A 17,994-nucleotide genomic window follows, 5' to 3' on the forward strand; every position below is an offset into this window, starting at 1 on the left:
TTTGTTTGGTTAGTTTCCATATTAGTTTAGAAAATCTCAAGCTAGTTTCCAAATAAGTTTTGATTTATAATTGTGTTTGTTTCGAAAGTTTCACAATCTATAAATACTACTAGTCTAGTACATTGTTACGTTAAGACTTGAATTAAGTCTTGAAGAGTAGGTTTGAAGGAAAGCCTCTAAATTGAGAGTTGTGAGTTGTCATAAATAAACCGATACGATTTGATATTGTTATCGTTTAGTTTTAAGTTAATAATATTATTGAGTATTTCTTTATATTTACTCTCTTCTTCTTCCCACATATTTTTTTATGTGTTAAACTTTTTTCCATAATGCGTATTTTTTTGGGCCAACAAGTGACCTCTAGGTTTTGATCCTAAATCTTGTTCATGAAATTAAGGTACAAAAATAGAAGAATTGTTGTTGAAAATTAGGATACAAAATTGGTCCTAATTGAGTAGAGATTAAAAAAATTGAAACATGGATCCATATTTTTTATAATGTTGTGCACATTTTTTCAAACTATAATGTTGTGCTATTGATGAAAAAAATTGAAACATGAATGTGTATTATTTATAATGTTGCGCATGTTTTTTCAAACAATTGGAATTTAGAACATTGTCCAAACTGTAGAAGGCATGTAATTATCAAGCAATGCAATTAAAGAGTTGGAAAAGAATAGACAGTTGGATCACAAGGCACTTCACTATGTCAATACTCAATGCCAGAGTCCATACGTATATATTCAAAAAATTCATGCATGAAAAAACTATAAGGGAGTCTTGGACAATTCCGATAAATTCAAATCAAGGTCATGGTAGAGACGAAAATTGTGAAGAGAAAAAAAGGAAAAAAATTTTGATGAGGAAAAGAAAGAAGAAATTGCATAAATTGCGGATGCACTTGAAGATGACGAATATGTGGTTTGAAAGGAAATTTGGCAAGAGTTTGAGAAAGAAAGCAAAATCATAGGTAAGATTAAAGATGTGATTGAAAATTGTGGCATGGAAAAAAATATTGACTTTATTGGAATCGATAATTTATTTAAAAAGACAAATCAAACATTGAAGTTGGTAGAGATTGTGAGTTGTCGTAAGCAAAAGACTATAATTTGATATTGTTTTAGTTGAGTTTTGAGTTAATAAAATGAGTACATCTTATATACACTAACGGTGTATATACTATCACGGTTGGATATACAGCACATATGCAAAATTTGAGTTTTAAATTTAAATTCGAATTATGTATCATGCATCTAATGGCAAAAGTGCATGCACCGTCAATGTATAGAAGATTAATCATAATAAAATTAATGCATATTTGTTTGTATTTATTCTCCTCTTTTTTCACATATTTTTATATGTGTTAAAATTACTTTCACTATGCATATTTTTTTTGTGCCAATAGTCATACATTCACTCTAAAAAAAAAAATCATCATTTCAAGTTGCTAACCTTATCAATAACACTTTTTAATCCATTTAATAGGGAGGTCATTCTCTGCTGTTAATCATTTAAGATAGGATGTATCACATGATAAGTGCAAGAAATTTGTACCTTTTTTTTTTTTTGCAAATCTTTTAAATACACAGCAGAGCGACCAAATATATATTCTGCATACCTAGCTTGAGGATTGATATGCAATTTGTCACTAGAATCTCTAATTTCCATGCTAACATGACACCTAAAAATTAAAATTCTTCTTAAAAAAAATTAATTAAGGATATACATATATATATATATATATATATATATAGAGAGAGAGAGAGAGAGAGAGAGAGATTACCTAATAACTGTTTGACAATATCATTACCATTGAGGCATAGAATTTTTTCATAGAAATATTGAATTAAATGTCCACAGTTGTTGCATAATTCAGAAAACATATTCTCTACATCAATGTTAGCAATGTAAGCTGTCACCTGAATGTATTCAACCCAGTAAAATGCATAAAAACATATAATTTTGGAGTTTGTTTGACATAGATGTATAGCCAGATGGTGCATAATTTATATAAAAAAAAGTCAAATTTAATTTTAACTTATGCAATATAGCAAGTTCTGATATCCATATACGTTTGGAATTTGAAATCATCAATGCTTACCATGTAGGTATATTGTAAGATCTCAGCCATGCTGCCATCCTTTTGGGCAAACCTTTCTTTTTGAAGCCTACAAAGAAGTATTTAAACAGATTCAAAATTGCCAACCAGACATTATTAGCAGCATTATGTACATCTTTTAGAAAATTACACTTGTATGGAAAAAAAAGAACTTTGACTACGATATAAAGTGTTAAAGGTTTACCATTAATATTTTGAATGATAAACCAAAAGTTAAGTAGAAGTTAATATATTGATAGCAATATAAAATAGAGGTACCATTGTGCATAATGCCAAATGGCAATACGTGGTTTTTTTAAAATATGTATTTCATTTTTTAAGAGAATTAGACTTGTTTACAGGGAATAAGAAAATACTATTACTTAAATTGTAACTATAGATTATTTAAGGAAAAATAAATGGAAAAATAATTTATGGCAATTAGGATGATTAAATGATCCGCCAAAAATCAGCAAGCTGCTTAAGAAGCTAATTAATCCCAATAGATAAAATGTTCCTAGTTTGATGCTCTTTCAGAAATTATTACCTTTTTAATATTTTTTTTATGCGATGTAAGCTCCCATCTTAAATGTTATGAAACCTCGCATCAATGAAGCTCTTCATTGTGTAAAAGATAATTTCAAAAACATCCCCAAAGATTTATAACAATTACTTTTAGCTCTTTTTACAGTTAAAAAATTATGCATACATCCCCTAAATGGTAGGTTTGGGTTTCATTCTGCTGACGAAAGGAAAAAAAAAAACATATTAATATAAAAAATTGCCCTTAAGAAGTTTTTATGTATTAAATCTGATTAGTCAATTAATATATTCTTTTTTCTCCTAGTCTCAAACAGCCTTGCCGAAGGCCTAAATGATCATTTCCTCCATATTATTTTGACCCAATTTATAAACGTAATATTTGGCTTTGTAATTGTTTATTAAAATTTGGTTAGAGAAAAAAATGAGAATAAATTGGAAGAATAAAAGATGGGTCGATTAAAAAGCGTGATGAAAACTGGAATTTGTGAGACATGGAGATTGGAATTATGGAAAGGATATGAAAACCTAGATAGGAAAAAAAAATGGATTAAAGCTACAGATAGCGATAGGGGTGACAAGATTATTTAGTGATGAGAGATACTGAATTTTTTTTTTACTTTTTTCCTTCTCTAAAAAGTTGTTGCCAGAATTTTTGCAAAGTTTGGGAAAGTTATTGGAGTCATTTTGAGTCCTTAAAAGCGAGATAAGTGTTATATTTGAAAGTACAGGGGTTTAAGTTGAAATTAAAGAAATCTTGGAAGAGGTTTTTGAAACTAGCTGTTGTTGTAATGCTGCTTATCTTTTCTACCTCTCTATTTTTATATGGATAACTTTTTTATACACATTGTCAGTGTAAAGTTCTTTTTATACAAGTTTAGATCATACCACGTAACATGAATTTGAATTTAAAATTTAAATCATGCACATATGTATACATCAAAGACTGTTAATTAAAAAAATTACTATACTGTCAGTGTATAAAAAGATTAATCCACACTGGCACTCAAAATAAAAACACCAAGTGCAAAATCCGAGGATGAAAAAAAAAAAACCAATGGAATAAACATAGGAAAAGACTCATGATTTGATTATGCTAAAATATTATAAAATGATAATAGTATTTCTTTTATATTTTTTATGAGTTCATGACAATATATCTATAAGCTAAGTTTATGAGTTCATGAACAAAATAAAGAACCTTGGATAATTGAAGAGCTTAAAATATAAAATACTTCTTGCTCATAATATTTTATCATTAATCAAACGTGCAGCCTTATGTTTATTGCCTTGGTTTTTTTTTTCCTTCCTTGGATTTGGTTTTTTGTGCTTGAATTTTGAATATGAATATGGAAATGGATAACTAGGAGGTAGAAAAACACTGAATAGGATTACAGCAATGAGAAGAGCTCCCTGCATTAGAAATGCGAGCTTACATGGTATCAAAAGATTAAAAAGGTAATAATTTACAAAAGAGCATCACGTTGGATATATTTTAATCCAAAGAAGGTTACTTCAGAAATAAACTCCAAAATTTCGTCTAAATTTGACTTGATTAACAAAAAAGCTTATGAATATGTGAATAAAATTTTGCATTAGCGCTTAAAGTCAACACTAACTTTTATCTTTGAACTACTACAATAACAACACGTTGTGAAAGGGAAAAATACCAAATGTTTCCTGGGATATAACCTACATTTTTGTTAACGGTATTGTGAAATAGCTATCAATTGACTATGATAATGTGTTAAAAGTTTACCATTAATACTTTGAATGATAAACTAAGAACGTTAACTATTGGAAAGACATAGACGCAGGATCGACATGTGATGCATAATTGCAAATGGCATTACATGATTTTTTTAATACATCTTTTAAGAAAATTAGACTTGTTTGCAAGGAAGAAAAAAATACACTTATTTAAATTATACATGTAGAATATATTAAGGAAAAAATGGATAGAAAAATGATTTATGGAAATTAGAATGATTAAATGATCGGCCGAAAATCCCACAAGCTGCTTAAGAAGTTAGCCTAGCCCGAAATTTTGTGTAAGTTCGACTTTGATTAACTTAAAAACTTATGAATAAGTCAAGCAATTTTGCATCATCCCTTCAAGTTAACATTAACTTTTATCTTTGAACTACTGAAAAAACAACACATTGTGAAAGGGAAAAAAAATTCAAAGTGTTTCTTGGGATATAGCCTACACTTTTAATCACAATTATCTGTCGTCATGCAAATAGAAATTGGGATGCCAAAGAAGAGCAATTAGTGTAGTTGTTTAGTGATATTTGACTGTCATTAGGTTTGTTTCTAATAAATTTTCTTGCAAAACTCTGAAACCTTTGCACCCTAATCAATGGAATTTCTTACTAAAATATTCAGAGGGAGTTATAGACGGACTATCATGCAAAGTTGCAAACATATACACTATCAAATTTTATATTTGGCTTACATAAATAGCCTTGAATACGGTTAAAAAAAAAAGAAAAAAAATGAACAAAATTCATTGAAAATTGTAAAAATTGATGTCAACCTTCAGCCAAATACATATTAAGAATTCGCATGAAGCAAAACTCAATTAGTAAATTTATGAACTATATACAAATTCTTTTGTGTGTGAAATATCAACTGAATCGAAATGTGGCAATTTGACACTATTCTGGTGTGCAAATACTATGTATATCATAAAAATATGTACAATGTTCATATGACTCGAGACACTATTATCAATTCCGTCCTTGTGATGAGAAAAGTTGGGATTTGACTCAACGTATTTCTTTCCAAATTTGATTAAAGTAGCTATCAATTTGGTGAATTTTTTCCACAGGTATTGGACTAACGGTGTCTCAATTACATTTGACAATCATATGTTTTCTCTTCTACAATTTTGCAATTCTTGGAATCGAGACTTTGTTGGCAAGTATGTAAATGAAAGTGGTCCATTTTGTTAAATGCAGTGTTGTTAGTTGATGGTGGAAGTATTGGTTTTTGGGGGAAGCAAAGAAACGATATATGAAAGGATGAATATGTTCTGATGGGTTGTGGTTAAAAGTGTTTATCATGCCTGGTTTGAATATTTTATTTCCTATCAATGTCCCAAGGGATTGATTGATATTATGATATTGCTATTTCCATATTGATGTTTCACAAGTATTGCATCATCTACTAATTTTTTGGGTTTTATTCTGCCGCAATGTAGTAATATGCAAGCTTATTTTTAGTATGATTGGAAATTTGCATTTGTTTTTTCAGAGGTTATTATTATAAGGCTTGTTTGGATGCATGACAAATTAGGCAAGCGAATGTCATTATTGAAAAGAAACTTGTCTCATCCAAACAGGGTACAAGCTTACTTTTGGAATGATCGAGTTATTGCATCTGTTGAGGGGTTAATGTTGTAAGGCTTGTTTGGAAGATATATATATACATATATATATATATATATATATATATATATATATAGACATATTGATGACATTTACAATTAAACTTGTGTATGGGTAATCACCATGAACTCGCCATACATTTTATTTTATTGATTATTGGCACAAACCATCCATATTCAATTTTGAGTAATTTCCATTTACCATCCAACTCCATCTTTCCACAAAATTGGAAACAAAATGTGATTACAACCCTTAAAACTATTACAATAGGTACTTCAATTACACATGTATTCCTAATCACTGGCCACTAAAAACTGTTAACAGTTGTTTAGCAATGGTTAAAGGTAACTAGATTACAACATCTGACATGATGTACTTTGTCAAATACAGGACCACAAGGCAACACTTTTCGTTTGGTATCCCGCTCAAGACTACACAAGATACAATCATGTTTGGGCAATCCCTTTCCTCGCTAGCATATCATAAACTTTATCTACCTTGCTTGGATCAACATTGAATAGCCCATGAGCATCAGACTTCTTCGTTATGTTGCCGCTCAAAATCCCCATTGACATGGTCTGCAGCATGTTAAGGTAATGCGCTGGAAGGATCCTGATCTCACCACATAGCTGTTTCTCCTGCATAGATAAGTCATTATATGTGAATCCAGCTGATGACATCCAACTAACAATATGACTAAAGCAACGCTCGCTCATTCCCCTTCCCAACAAGGCCTCTAGTTTCTCTCTTCCCTTTGTATGAAGAAGTGTCTGACTATAGCTTCTTCCTAATAAATTGGAAGCATATTAGATTCTTCTTGAGCAATTAATACCCCATGCATGTTATGACTAATGACACTGATTATTTCTATTTATCATGACCAGACAATTAAGAACCGACACACTTATCTAAATATACAAGTTGCAGACTCATTAAGATTCAGCAAAAGTGATAGGAGTTTCAAGTAGTAAAGAAAAATTGTATGCAGCATTCTTACAGATTCAGACAGTAAATCAGCCCCCAAAAATCCAGTGACATCCCAATTATCTAAGGCATTTATAACATCTAGTCGCCTTTTAGCTGTTGGAGATTCTATTCCTGCAGAATCTAAAACTGTAGGGCCTCTGATAACACCTCTTGGGCTACTGTCAAAATCCCCTTTGAGGTGATTTGCCCTTTGAAGAAATTTTCCACAAGGACCAGCCTGGGAACTTTCACTAATTCTAAGAGCATTTTCTTCTGCTTCCCCCCTTTTTTGTTCAATATATCTTTCCGCTTCTGCAGATGTACGGCAGCCAGCAGCCCTTGCTTCCTGCATTAGCACAGCTTATCAAGTATAAGAAGTTTATCTCAATGAAATTTTCCTTTCATTCAAAGGAATTTTTTTTCCTCTCCGCAAACAAGTTATCATGAGCAATTACAAAGACATAAGAAAACCAAATCATATGCCAACAAAAAACCTGATCACCAGCTAGTAACAGATATTCATATAGGAAAACAAAATTTTTCTTGGCATCAATTTTGAAAACAAGGACCACACAACCTTTGTAAAATACCTAGCAATGAAGAGCACTTCTAGGCGTCAGACATCAGGTCAAGTATTTTAATTATATATATTATCATTTTACGAAATAGCAAATCATTAACTAGCCATTCTCAAGTTTCAATACTTTTTTCATTAAAAATAACACTAAAGCACATCCTGGAAAAGGTTTGTTTGCACAAACCTCTTTATTCGGACACTAGTTAGTTCTACCAATTGAAACACAAAAGCAGGGTTAATGGTTTTAAAAGCTGTAAGTTAACTTCTTGTTCTGCATACTTCTTTTTCTTTTTTGGGGAGGATCAGGGGTAGATTTTAAGATCAACAGATTCAAGTCATAACCATAGTATATCAGCAAAGTTTGCAATGCTCAATACCACCCCATCGCTTCCCCCCAAAAAACAGAGCGAGAGAGAGAGAGAAAGCTACCAAAGGAAACAGCGAAACAAGATCAGAAGCCTATGAAACTTTGGTTCTTAAAACTTGCAACATTTTAGGATGTGAACCCAAGTACTTGAGTAATAAATAACATATCCCAATAGATCTGCACACGCTTTTCAGCCAGCAAAAACTTCAGCGAAGTATCCTATACTACCAACCCAAGTTACACAGGAGTGCTATACCATGAAACTTCATATGGTGCAAGGACCACACTTGAAGGTCTACAGCATTCCTAAAGCTACGAATATGCTATATTTTTCGTTGCATGGTATTTCAAAATGACTCTATTACAATGTGATGCAACAATCCTCCAGTAATTTTTCATTTTCATAAGATTCTCTTCTCCACTCAGTTTCACCGGCACAAAGCTAAAGATCAATGAGCCCCTTACACAAGCAGTAAAGTAGATGTTAGTCCCACTTTGAAGGCCATGTCAAAATAAAGGGGCATAGGCTTTTATGCACCACAACCCTTTCTCTTGTATTATTTCTCATCAACTCACGTGACTGAGTTTGGAGGTTCTAGACAAAGTCTTGCAGGAAAGGTTCACATTTAGAAAAAAGCAAGATTCCCTTTCCATAATTAGTGAATATAATTATATGGTCAATTTCTACTTTTTACCTTTGTATAGGGTATACGACATTGAAGCAACACCACCCTCTATTTTCTGTTTATGTCCTACCTCTCACACTTTTTTAAGCAAAATGAGCTAGAGGTTCTAAGCAGAGTCTTCCAAATCCGAAGCTCCCGTTGTTTGTTATGAGCTCAAGCAATTGACATTCTAAAATCAACCCATGTATATGGCAAATCACAACTTTGTTTCCCACTTATTTCCTGCTTTTGGACTCATGAATGGTAGGGAAAAGTCAATGTCCTAGTTTGTAGGGGTGCACAATCTGAGAAGTGATTGTTGATGTTTAATCCAGAAGGTAATTAACTGTTCAGAACTTCAATGCTAAGCAATCAAGAATGAAAGATCACGATAGCTGCTGATTCATGTGCCACAGACACCAAAGAAGCTAGGCTTACTTGTTGCACAAAAGCAAGAGAAGCCCCTCGTTGGAGTGGTGAGAAATACTGGCTACTAATAACTAGATTTAAACCATGTACTGTATCAATTTTTTGCCCAAGAGATCAACCAATTAGAATAAGCATAACTTATCCAATCAACAAAAGCATCTTTGAATACCTAGTTCAGTATGGTTTTTCATCCAGCGACCACAATTCCTAGGTTAAGAAGAACATGCAAGTTCTAGGATTATCAAAGAAAATGGTATCTTAAAACCTATCATGAAATTCTATGTATTCCAAAATGGTTTTGAGCTACCAACGGTAAAGCATTTTCAGCACCTAGTAGCACATCCAAAAGCTTTTTTTTTTTTTTTTTTTTTTTTGATGAAGCACGTCTACAAGTTAATAACCAGATAATAAAAGTAATGACAACAAAAGCAAGAACAAAACTTTTTTATTCCCGCAGAGCAAGAACAAAGCTTAACACTGAGACATGCAATATTCTGTCAAACCTGAAGATCTTGTATTCTTTTTAAAACACGGTGCTCCTCAACAAGGCTCCTAAGCAATTCCTCATGGTCTTCCTTTGAATGAAATCTCATGAACACCCTGTAACGGTGGCATATATCCTTCTCTTCGTGTGAGAGTTCTTTTTCAACAGTATCTGCATAAAGTAAATTTCTTTCCAATATGAAATCCTTCCTGCGCTTCCTTTCATCAAGCCTACAGAACTCACAAAAAGTTTGACAAATATGTAAGATGAATAATAATAGAGAGTGATCTAGATATGACAATTGACACTAATGTATATTAGTATATTGACTGCATGCAAAAATACTTGCTCACCTGGTTTGGCACAATTTGCATCTAAATTAAAAGCATCTGGTATCTGCTCCTACAGTGTAATGTTAAACCCAATTCTACCCCAAATTTAAGTATGTCAAACTAATTTTCTTAAGCTTAAGTTCATATAAAAGAAGTTTGCTTTGCAGGTTTTCTCAAACCAACATTAGCTGAAGAACTTTTACACCACACGTCCCCTAAAGTTGGAGACCCAACTGGCAAGCTACCTCCTCATATCACAAAGACCAATGAAATTCGTAGAAGAAATCCACAGAGCTATCCCATTCTTGTTTAAAACATTAAAACAGCTCCATCAATAAACAAATAAAATCAAACCCAAGTACACACTAGACAAATTCTGCTCTCAAATACAGTTACTATGACCATTGCTTCAGCATCTGCTCTTCTCATGTTATAGCAGGTCGAAGCTAGAGTCCAAAAGTTCAATTTACAGTTTAATTCACTGTCTGTGGCCCAAACTATAGAAAATTCTCTCATTTAAGCAAGAAAGTAATTATTGAGTGCAGCACTCTTTGTTTAGGATGTAGTTAACACAAGATTCTTAACTTGTCTACCTATATTATTAAGTTGCAACATTCATGCTCCAGAATCCTGAAGGTCAACAAAAGCAGAAGATTTTTAATAAAGCACCAAATCCTCTACCATAATAAAGTGGAACCAGGTATGACAAAGTTTGGTGGGGGAAGTGTGTGTATGAAGAGAAAGAGATACAGAGAGAGAGAGAGAGAGATGATGAAGTAACCCAAAGTACCTTTTGGAATAGATGCGCAACACTCTCAATTTTAGTTCTCGTTCAGCATCCGTATCAGTATCCTTGAATTCCATGTCAGCCAATAACTGCTCAGCATCATTGTCGTACTCAACTTCAAACTCTTGCCTCTTTGAATTGTAGCCACTAACTTCTGTCACAGAAGGCCCCTCATCTCCTGATGTTCTAGGCTTTTTCTCTCCAATACTCCTGTCTACAAGAGAATCTGGAAATGTAGTACGAAAGTCCATAAGGTTTATTGTGTCAAAAGCAGAATACCCGGGAAAAGAGAGAGGGGGGGTGCATGTATCACCCAAAGAAAACACTTTTCATAGATTTCATTCCAATTAGATAACAGAATTAAATCGTAATAACCACAATAGAGTTGCTTGAAGGCTATCTAAAAACTGACATAGTTTCATCCAGATGGGATTCCTAACCATCTACACCATTTTCCCCAAGATCTAATATGATTCAAAAAAAAAAAAAAAAAAGCAGAAAAGGTACACAAGGGTGAAAAACTTAACACTGCTACCAATATCAATCTCCCGTCTTCGCATGGGAAATTAACTGTAATATAAAATGAATCCACAAAACAGTGCTTTCACCGAAACAGTACTCCATTATTAGATTCTCATAAACGTACCATCTGTCAACCACCAAAGTTGTGCCACTACTACCGAAAATTATATTAACTTATGGCATCATCTAACAGAAAATCAACTACCTAATGGAGGAGACAGGCCAAAAAGACAAACATATAGCTACATATATGAGTGGAATTAGTGCCCATAGACACAAAGGAGGAGGAAAGGCTACTAGACTAATCAAGCACCAAAGGAGTTGAGAAAAAAGGAGCTCAAATTGCTAGTTCTTTTAAAATGATGGCCATGAACACTTTTCACACTTTCCGCCTTGCTGCAATCACAGCCATACTTTTTCTCTGAGACACTGGAAACCCTCTTAGCTCCTCCGAAACATCCATTACCATGCTTAAACATGAGCCCGCACCCACCTTTGATATACCAAGACATCAAGGGGCAGTCCCATATATCCCACCAGTGCATTTTTACATCTTTCTGGGTGTTGAGGGGACAATATATATAGTAAAACTAGATACCAGTTACATTTCAGCATATTGTATAAAAAAACCTGAGGTTAAACTAGATGATGAATGTCCTGCTTGAACATCTTTTTTCTGATCTTCCACCCTGACAAAAAGATCAAAAGATAAGATAAAGGAGATCAAAAGTGCTGCTTTGAAAAGGTATAGGAGCAAGAAGCAGAAAGATACTTGATTTTTGCTGAGAATGGGAACTCCTCTTTAATTTCTCCAGGAGCAGAGGATCCTGAGACATCAAAAATTAGCAATATCTTTACAGCAATCAATGTGTGCAAGAGATATCATAGTTAGCCAGATGGCAATGAAATAAACAGGCAAAAAGTTTTTCTTCCTTATTTCCTGTTTTCTTTGGCAATTAACACCATCAACCAAGTTCAGCAAGTCCACAACATCCAGGTGAACCATGGACTTCAACTTTGGGGAGGCAGGTGTAAGGAAAACACACTAATCAAAATGAGGCTAAGCGACAATGTGACTAGCTGCACTTCTTATACCAGATTGACATCTACTTTTAGCAACAGGCAAATTTAAAGAAAAGGTTAACCATCTACATCAGTATACCAACCTCAAAAAAGAAAAAGTGAAAGGATTTGAGCAAGGCTTTAAAAATGAAACATTTCCAAGGCGTTGCTGTTTCTCAACACAAAATTTCTCGAGATTTTATTTCATAATTAATTAACAAACTCAAATCTAGGACTAGCTTTTATAAAATCTACCATTGAACTCAAGTACACAAAATATACATCAAAAGATTGAACATCACTTAAATTTCAGAATTAATTGGTGTCTGAGTATATATAGGATAAATTAGGCTGAAACTTGAAAATGAATTTCTTAACAGAAATGATCATAAAGAGAATTTTCTCAAGATGAGTTTTATTTCTCTAAAGACTTAAAAGACACATTCAATGCCAAGGGTAAAATGCACTTTTAGAACCCAGTGTTTTGGGGACGCATGGGTTTGGTCCTATCAGTTTCAGAGCAAACACGTTTAGTCCCTGAAGTTTCAATTTTTGACCAATTTAGGACAATTAAAAATTAATCAATTTGGACAGAAAATGATCATATGATGTGCATGGCCGGTGACTTCAAATGCCCCGGAGGTGGGGGGAATTAATCAGAAGAAAAATAAAGTTGCCCTTTTCCCAATAGCCTTTAGTTGAGTTATAGGCAATTGAGTTTACTTAGAATTAAAAAATAAAAAAATTCTAAGTTCAATGAGTTTCCGAAATATCAAGTTAACATACACATTTTAAAAGAAAAATCAAAATACATGTGATTTTAGAATATCAAGTCCACTTAAAAATCTGAAAAAAAAAAATAAAATCCAACTCAATTTTGAGGAAAAAGGTCCAATTGAACATTAAGTAAACTCGATTTCTTGGAAATCAAGTTCCGCCCAGCATTTGAAAAAACCAAAATTCTAATTGTACTGATTCTTAAGAGTTTGAGTTCAGATCAACATTTTAAAATAAAATTAAAAAAAAAACTCTACTTGAGTTCACTTAAACATTTACAAAAAATTGTACTCTAGTTCACTTAGAATTTCTTTATAAAATGTTGAACTAAACTAGAAATCCTGCATATCAAGTACATTTAGATTTTTTGCTTTTAAATGTTGAACTGAATCAATTTCCAGGAAATTCATTTCAATGTTATTTTTAAGTGGTTAAGGACTCAATTCCCAGGAGATCAAGTGCGTTCTGACTTTTTAATATGTTGAAGTGTACTCAATATCTAAGAAATTAATTTCAGTTAGAATTTATTTTCTTAATGTAAATGGGAGTAGGGTTGCCTGGAACTCCACTTAGGGCACATGGGAAGCACAGGTTGACTTTGCTTTATGAGATATTTTTCTCACCCCCAGGTATTTGCAGTAACAGCCCGTGCTCATCATGTGATCATTTTCCATCCAAATTGGCTGATTTATCATTAATTGTCTCAAATTGGGTGAAGACTGAAAGTTGGGGGACTAAATGGGTTTTCTCTAGAACTTTTTGGACCACATTGGTCCACCCAGCGAACGTAGGGGGCGAAAAGTTTTTCCTTCAATGAAAAGAAAGCATATCAAAGCTTGGGGCAGAGGTGGAAATGCGAAACCAAAGCTATGGCTTCAAAAGTTTGCTTCCAAAGATCCTACTGCCGTAGAAGGAATATTGAGAGGAGGCTGGGAGTTATATAAGCTTCAAGTCCTCGAGGAATAAAAGGAGAAAATGAGCCCAAAGCATTCCACCTCTTGTACGTTGAAGCAAGATTAACTAAGAATCACAAGGCAAACAATTAAAAAAGATGGAGTTCCTTTTTTATTTGGGGCCCGCAGGGGGATTTTAAATGAGAGGTAGAGCAAGAGAAACTAACCCTTTTTTATTTCGCCATGCTCTCTGGCCATAGCAAGGAGTTCCTCTCTATTCTTTCCCATAACATGAGACATGTCCTAGAATATTTCAGAATGCATTAATTGATGCTTAATATGTCTAATGAAAATTTTGCTGAATGAACATTACACATCATATGAGCCTCTAATGAGTAGAGATAAAACAAAATCACAATACCATACCGGAAGAGGAAAGCATGGAGAATTCATGTATATAACATTATAATGATCAATGCACTGCAACTTGCTTTTTGTTCCAACATGTTCTGCAACTTCAGTCCAATTTCCCAGTCCATACATTTCAGTTCCCTTGAAAGAAAAAGGACAAATCAATAAATGAGAATTACATACTGTCATCTTCAAAATATCAATATGAGAAATTGCAGATTACTAACGTACAGAAGTACCTCCAGAAGAAGTATCTCCTCATCTGCATTCCATTCAGGACATATTAGGGGAAAGGAAAGATTATCCTGCAGGTAGAGAGCTCAAAGTGAAAAGAATGACTACTGGCAGCTCAAAAGATTTTGAACTTACATTAATCTAGATGAGCGGAGGTCACAAAACAGCTGGTCTGCAAATAAAGTAGGGAAACAACTGTAGTTTTAAGTACTATGGGATATCTGTTATACAAACTTGAGCTGGATTCACACACCAACTGTCATGTTAATCACCAGCAGTATTGGAGCCATACATTATCTAGAACCTCTACACAAAACCAAACACGATACAAAAGATTTCAGACAAATTGGTTATAGTTCCTGTACATATAAGACTCTGCCTTTCAAACTTTTCAATCTCACCAAAATGTCCCAAAATTAGGATTAAAAATGAATTGGATTAGGAAAGAGAGACAAGGAAGCTGAAAAGGCCTAAAAGACTGTGCTTGGGTTCCCCAGTCATCTGGATGATTTTAAAAGAGATACATTCACAACTTTTGCAATCCCGTTCAGCCTTGGACGTAGGTCTGATGAAGGTTATTCCTCTTTTCTAAATGAATTTAACAACCACTGTGCCTATTATCTTGACCCGTAATCCAGAGGGAAAGAAACCTGCTTCTTGCACTTGTCCTTTCTCAATGGTTAATTCTAATCCTTTAATCAGTTACTAAATCTCTTTCCTTTATCCACAAAGAAATTATTGCACTTCCAAATATACTTGTCTGTAGTTCTAGGGAAGTCAAATTCAGAATACTAGGTTCAAAAAACTATTTGTATAAAGAAGACAAAAATTCAAGGTACTTGTGAACAATGTTGTGGCTTTTACACAACAATTGCAGAGACGGCGATGCAAAATTGACTGTGTCATCTGTCTACGCGCACATATAAAACCAGTGTATTGGTTCATGTAAATTTATTATGGTACACAAACATATACACATTAAGTTAGTACTGACCATGACTCTGTAGGGATGATTGCTCTTGTGTGGATGGACCTCAGCCCCAACCGAAAAGCACTCCACACACAGGTCAAAATTAGAACATATTGCACATTTAATGCGTATTTTTCCTGATATATCTTTACTGCAATAATTACAGTGGTATAATGCCTTCCCTTCAGCCTTCCCTTGACCTTCAAAGTAAGAAAACAGTCATGCTCAAATTAGAGAGAACATTTTGGGAGCATGCATCAAAATTTTGATAGATAAAAAGATATAAACATGCCTTCAACTGAATTTACCATGGCAACATTATCGGGCTACAATTTTATTTTCAGTCCTTTGGCGATATCCATATCATAAGCCCATTGTGAACCTTAATAAATTCTCCTCATGTAGGCTAAAGCAACACAGGAGGCCAAGCAGATCGACTGTGTGAAAGAACATCAATTACACAAACAGATATGCCTTCCCTTCCACATTTCCCAAGTGTTTTAAGAGATAAAAATATCAGCAAGTCTTCATAAAACATTGTGCAAGAGTAAAAAAATATAGCATAACAAGACTATTTTGGTAATCCTTGCCACATCAAACAGTTATTACAATAGCTGGTAGGTCCAACTAACATGTTATTCTGTGGAGAACCAGTTCTACAGTCGTGGATGTTTTAAAATAGCAAGATAGTTGATAAATTGTAAGAATGAACAAACATTTGCTTTTAACTTCCTAATACAATGTTAATCCCTTTCAGCAGGAGCTTTTTCCCTTTTTGAGATGGAAGGCAATATACACTTAGAACATGAGTATAGTAGTCCATTCTATTTGTTTTTTAAAAAAATACATTTTTATTCTGCATAAGTTTTGCGCATGGCATTCTTTTTTTATTTTCTTCTCAAACAGGGAACACAAGAAGAAAATTAGTTATACAAATCTGATAAGGAAAAAAAATGCATTTGCTCCAATATGACCATTACCATGTTTTCAAGTTATAAAAGTGATTCTTACAGAGAAATGGAGGGGAATTATAAACGAAACAAAGGATTGTCATCAGTTAAAAACTGAGTATGCCTGTGTAAGCACACAAGCCAAATCAATGTGTATAATAGAAACAAAGTCAAGTACATCCTGTGGTTTAAGACTTTCAGTATCCCAACCTTTTAAGACAATATGAAAACTAATATAAACATGAAAAAACAAATATAAATTGGGGCTCATCTCGTTTATGCTTTCAAAATCAATAACTACACAAGTAGAAGCAGAACCGATACATGTCAATAAATGATCAATACCTGCAGTAGCAATTTCCGAATTTTCCACATTCGAAGCAGTCCTTTTCCTCTTTGACCTACTGAAGAGTATAGCAGCAGGGCCAAAAAGAAAAGGAAAAAAAAAGGGATGTCAAAAAATGCCCAATAAAAGTTTTAAAAGAATAACAGGTAAGCAATGCTTAAAAAAGAACCCTCACTTTTTACTAAACCTAAGTAAATAACTGGGAATGCTTAAACAATGGTGAAAAGAATAACTACTATAGGCTAATTCTTCCAAAAATACTAATTTGGTTCCGTATTTTTGACACTTTTTTCTGCATTTGAAAGTTTTCTCAGTACGACAAAGAAAAGGAAAGAGGAATTTTACCGAAAAACTTCATTCCATCTTTAATCCTCAAAGATGCTGCAATCTTTTTCCCCAATTTTGACAAAAAAAAAAAGTAATACAGAGTTGTACAAACACAGAATTTTAGGATAGGGTTTACATAAAGTTCACCCCTTTATTTCTTCTTGGGCTCAAAATTTGAAAAAGAAAATTTACCTTTGGCTGAGATCTTCATCGGCGGAGTGAGGAACAGCACGAGAACGACCCATTTGGGTTTTGCAATGGGGGATTGAGAATCAAGAGCTCCTGAAGCTGTGAACTTGGGCTTCAATTTTGCTTCTGGGAATCGAATTTGAGAGTTTCAGTTGCCAAATCACTGGTGGTTGGAAACGACAGAGAGAAAAGAACGAATAATGGATTTAAGTAAATTACTGGAATAGTCCCTCAACTCATTTATAAAAACCTTATTAGTCGTTCAACTTTTTCTCATAAAACCCGGGTAGTGTTTGGATATCAAAATTTTGGAATATTGGCCTTGTTTGGATAGGTACTGTTTGTAATAATATTGGGCTTTCCCTCAAATTAATAGACATAACCAAAATAATGTTTGGATCCTCAAATAATCCTATTTACCGTGGGTGTAATAGAAGTTTGCCGATGAGGACAGAAGTTGACAGTTGAAGGAGCCAAATCAGATGCATGTGGCCATTCAAACTTTCAACTACTTTTTAGGTGCAAAAAGTTGTGAGTAACAGTTTAGCACACTTTAAGGCTGTATGCCTCGAATGGTTTATGGGTCCACTAGTCCTTTACTAGTACTAAGCACCAACGTGGGAATACTGGGCAATAATCAAGTTCTCTTGATATGCATGCTCAACACTCTATATGAT

The 17,994-nt window shown here is 33.6% G+C and overlaps 1 protein-coding gene across 4 annotated transcripts; it reads right to left on the bottom strand.

The window, feature by feature from the left end:
- Positions 1–6,202: 6,202 nt before the first annotated feature.
- LOC113690595 (transcriptional adapter ADA2) lies at positions 6,203–17,561 on the bottom strand. 4 transcript variants are annotated; one of them, XM_072050487.1, is made up of 12 exons: positions 17,321–17,561; positions 17,147–17,189; positions 16,801–16,859; positions 14,541–14,606; positions 14,317–14,442; positions 14,118–14,193; positions 11,931–11,985; positions 11,789–11,847; positions 10,640–10,862; positions 9,537–9,747; positions 7,027–7,341; positions 6,203–6,667 (listed from the first exon to the last, which is right to left on the bottom strand). In XM_072050487.1, the coding sequence occupies exons 2-12, from the start codon at positions 17,157–17,159 to the stop codon at positions 6,476–6,478; spliced, it is 1,395 nt and encodes a 464-aa protein (XP_071906588.1). In that variant the 5' UTR covers positions 17,160–17,189; positions 17,321–17,561; the 3' UTR covers positions 6,203–6,475. The 4 variants fall into 4 exon arrangements, with proteins under 4 accessions (XP_071906588.1, XP_027064377.2, XP_071906587.1 ...); XM_027208576.2 differs by lacking the exon at positions 17,147–17,189 and adding an exon at positions 15,530–15,705 and having other exon boundaries at positions 17,321–17,558; XM_072050486.1 differs by lacking the exon at positions 17,147–17,189 and having other exon boundaries at positions 17,321–17,559.
- Positions 17,562–17,994: the final 433 nt, after the last annotated feature.

Source organism: Coffea arabica, chromosome 5c, assembly GCF_036785885.1.
Source record: "Coffea arabica cultivar ET-39 chromosome 5c, Coffea Arabica ET-39 HiFi, whole genome shotgun sequence".
Taxonomy (NCBI): Eukaryota; Viridiplantae; Streptophyta; class Magnoliopsida; order Gentianales; family Rubiaceae; genus Coffea; species Coffea arabica.

Bases quoted from the DNA above. Each gene is read 5' to 3' on its own strand.
- LOC113690595 (XM_027208576.2), bottom strand. From the start codon at position 17,373: ATGGGTCGTTCTCGTGCTGTTCCTCACTCCGCCGATGAAGATCTCAGC. The intron at 15,706-16,800 runs GTATTGATCATT...CTTACTTTGAAG, and splicing joins TTCGGAAATTGCTACTGCAG to GTCAAGGGAAGGCTGAAGGG. The intron at 14,194-14,316 runs GTATGGTATTGT...GAAATATTCTAG, and splicing joins CTCCATGCTTTCCTCTTCCG to GACATGTCTCATGTTATGGG.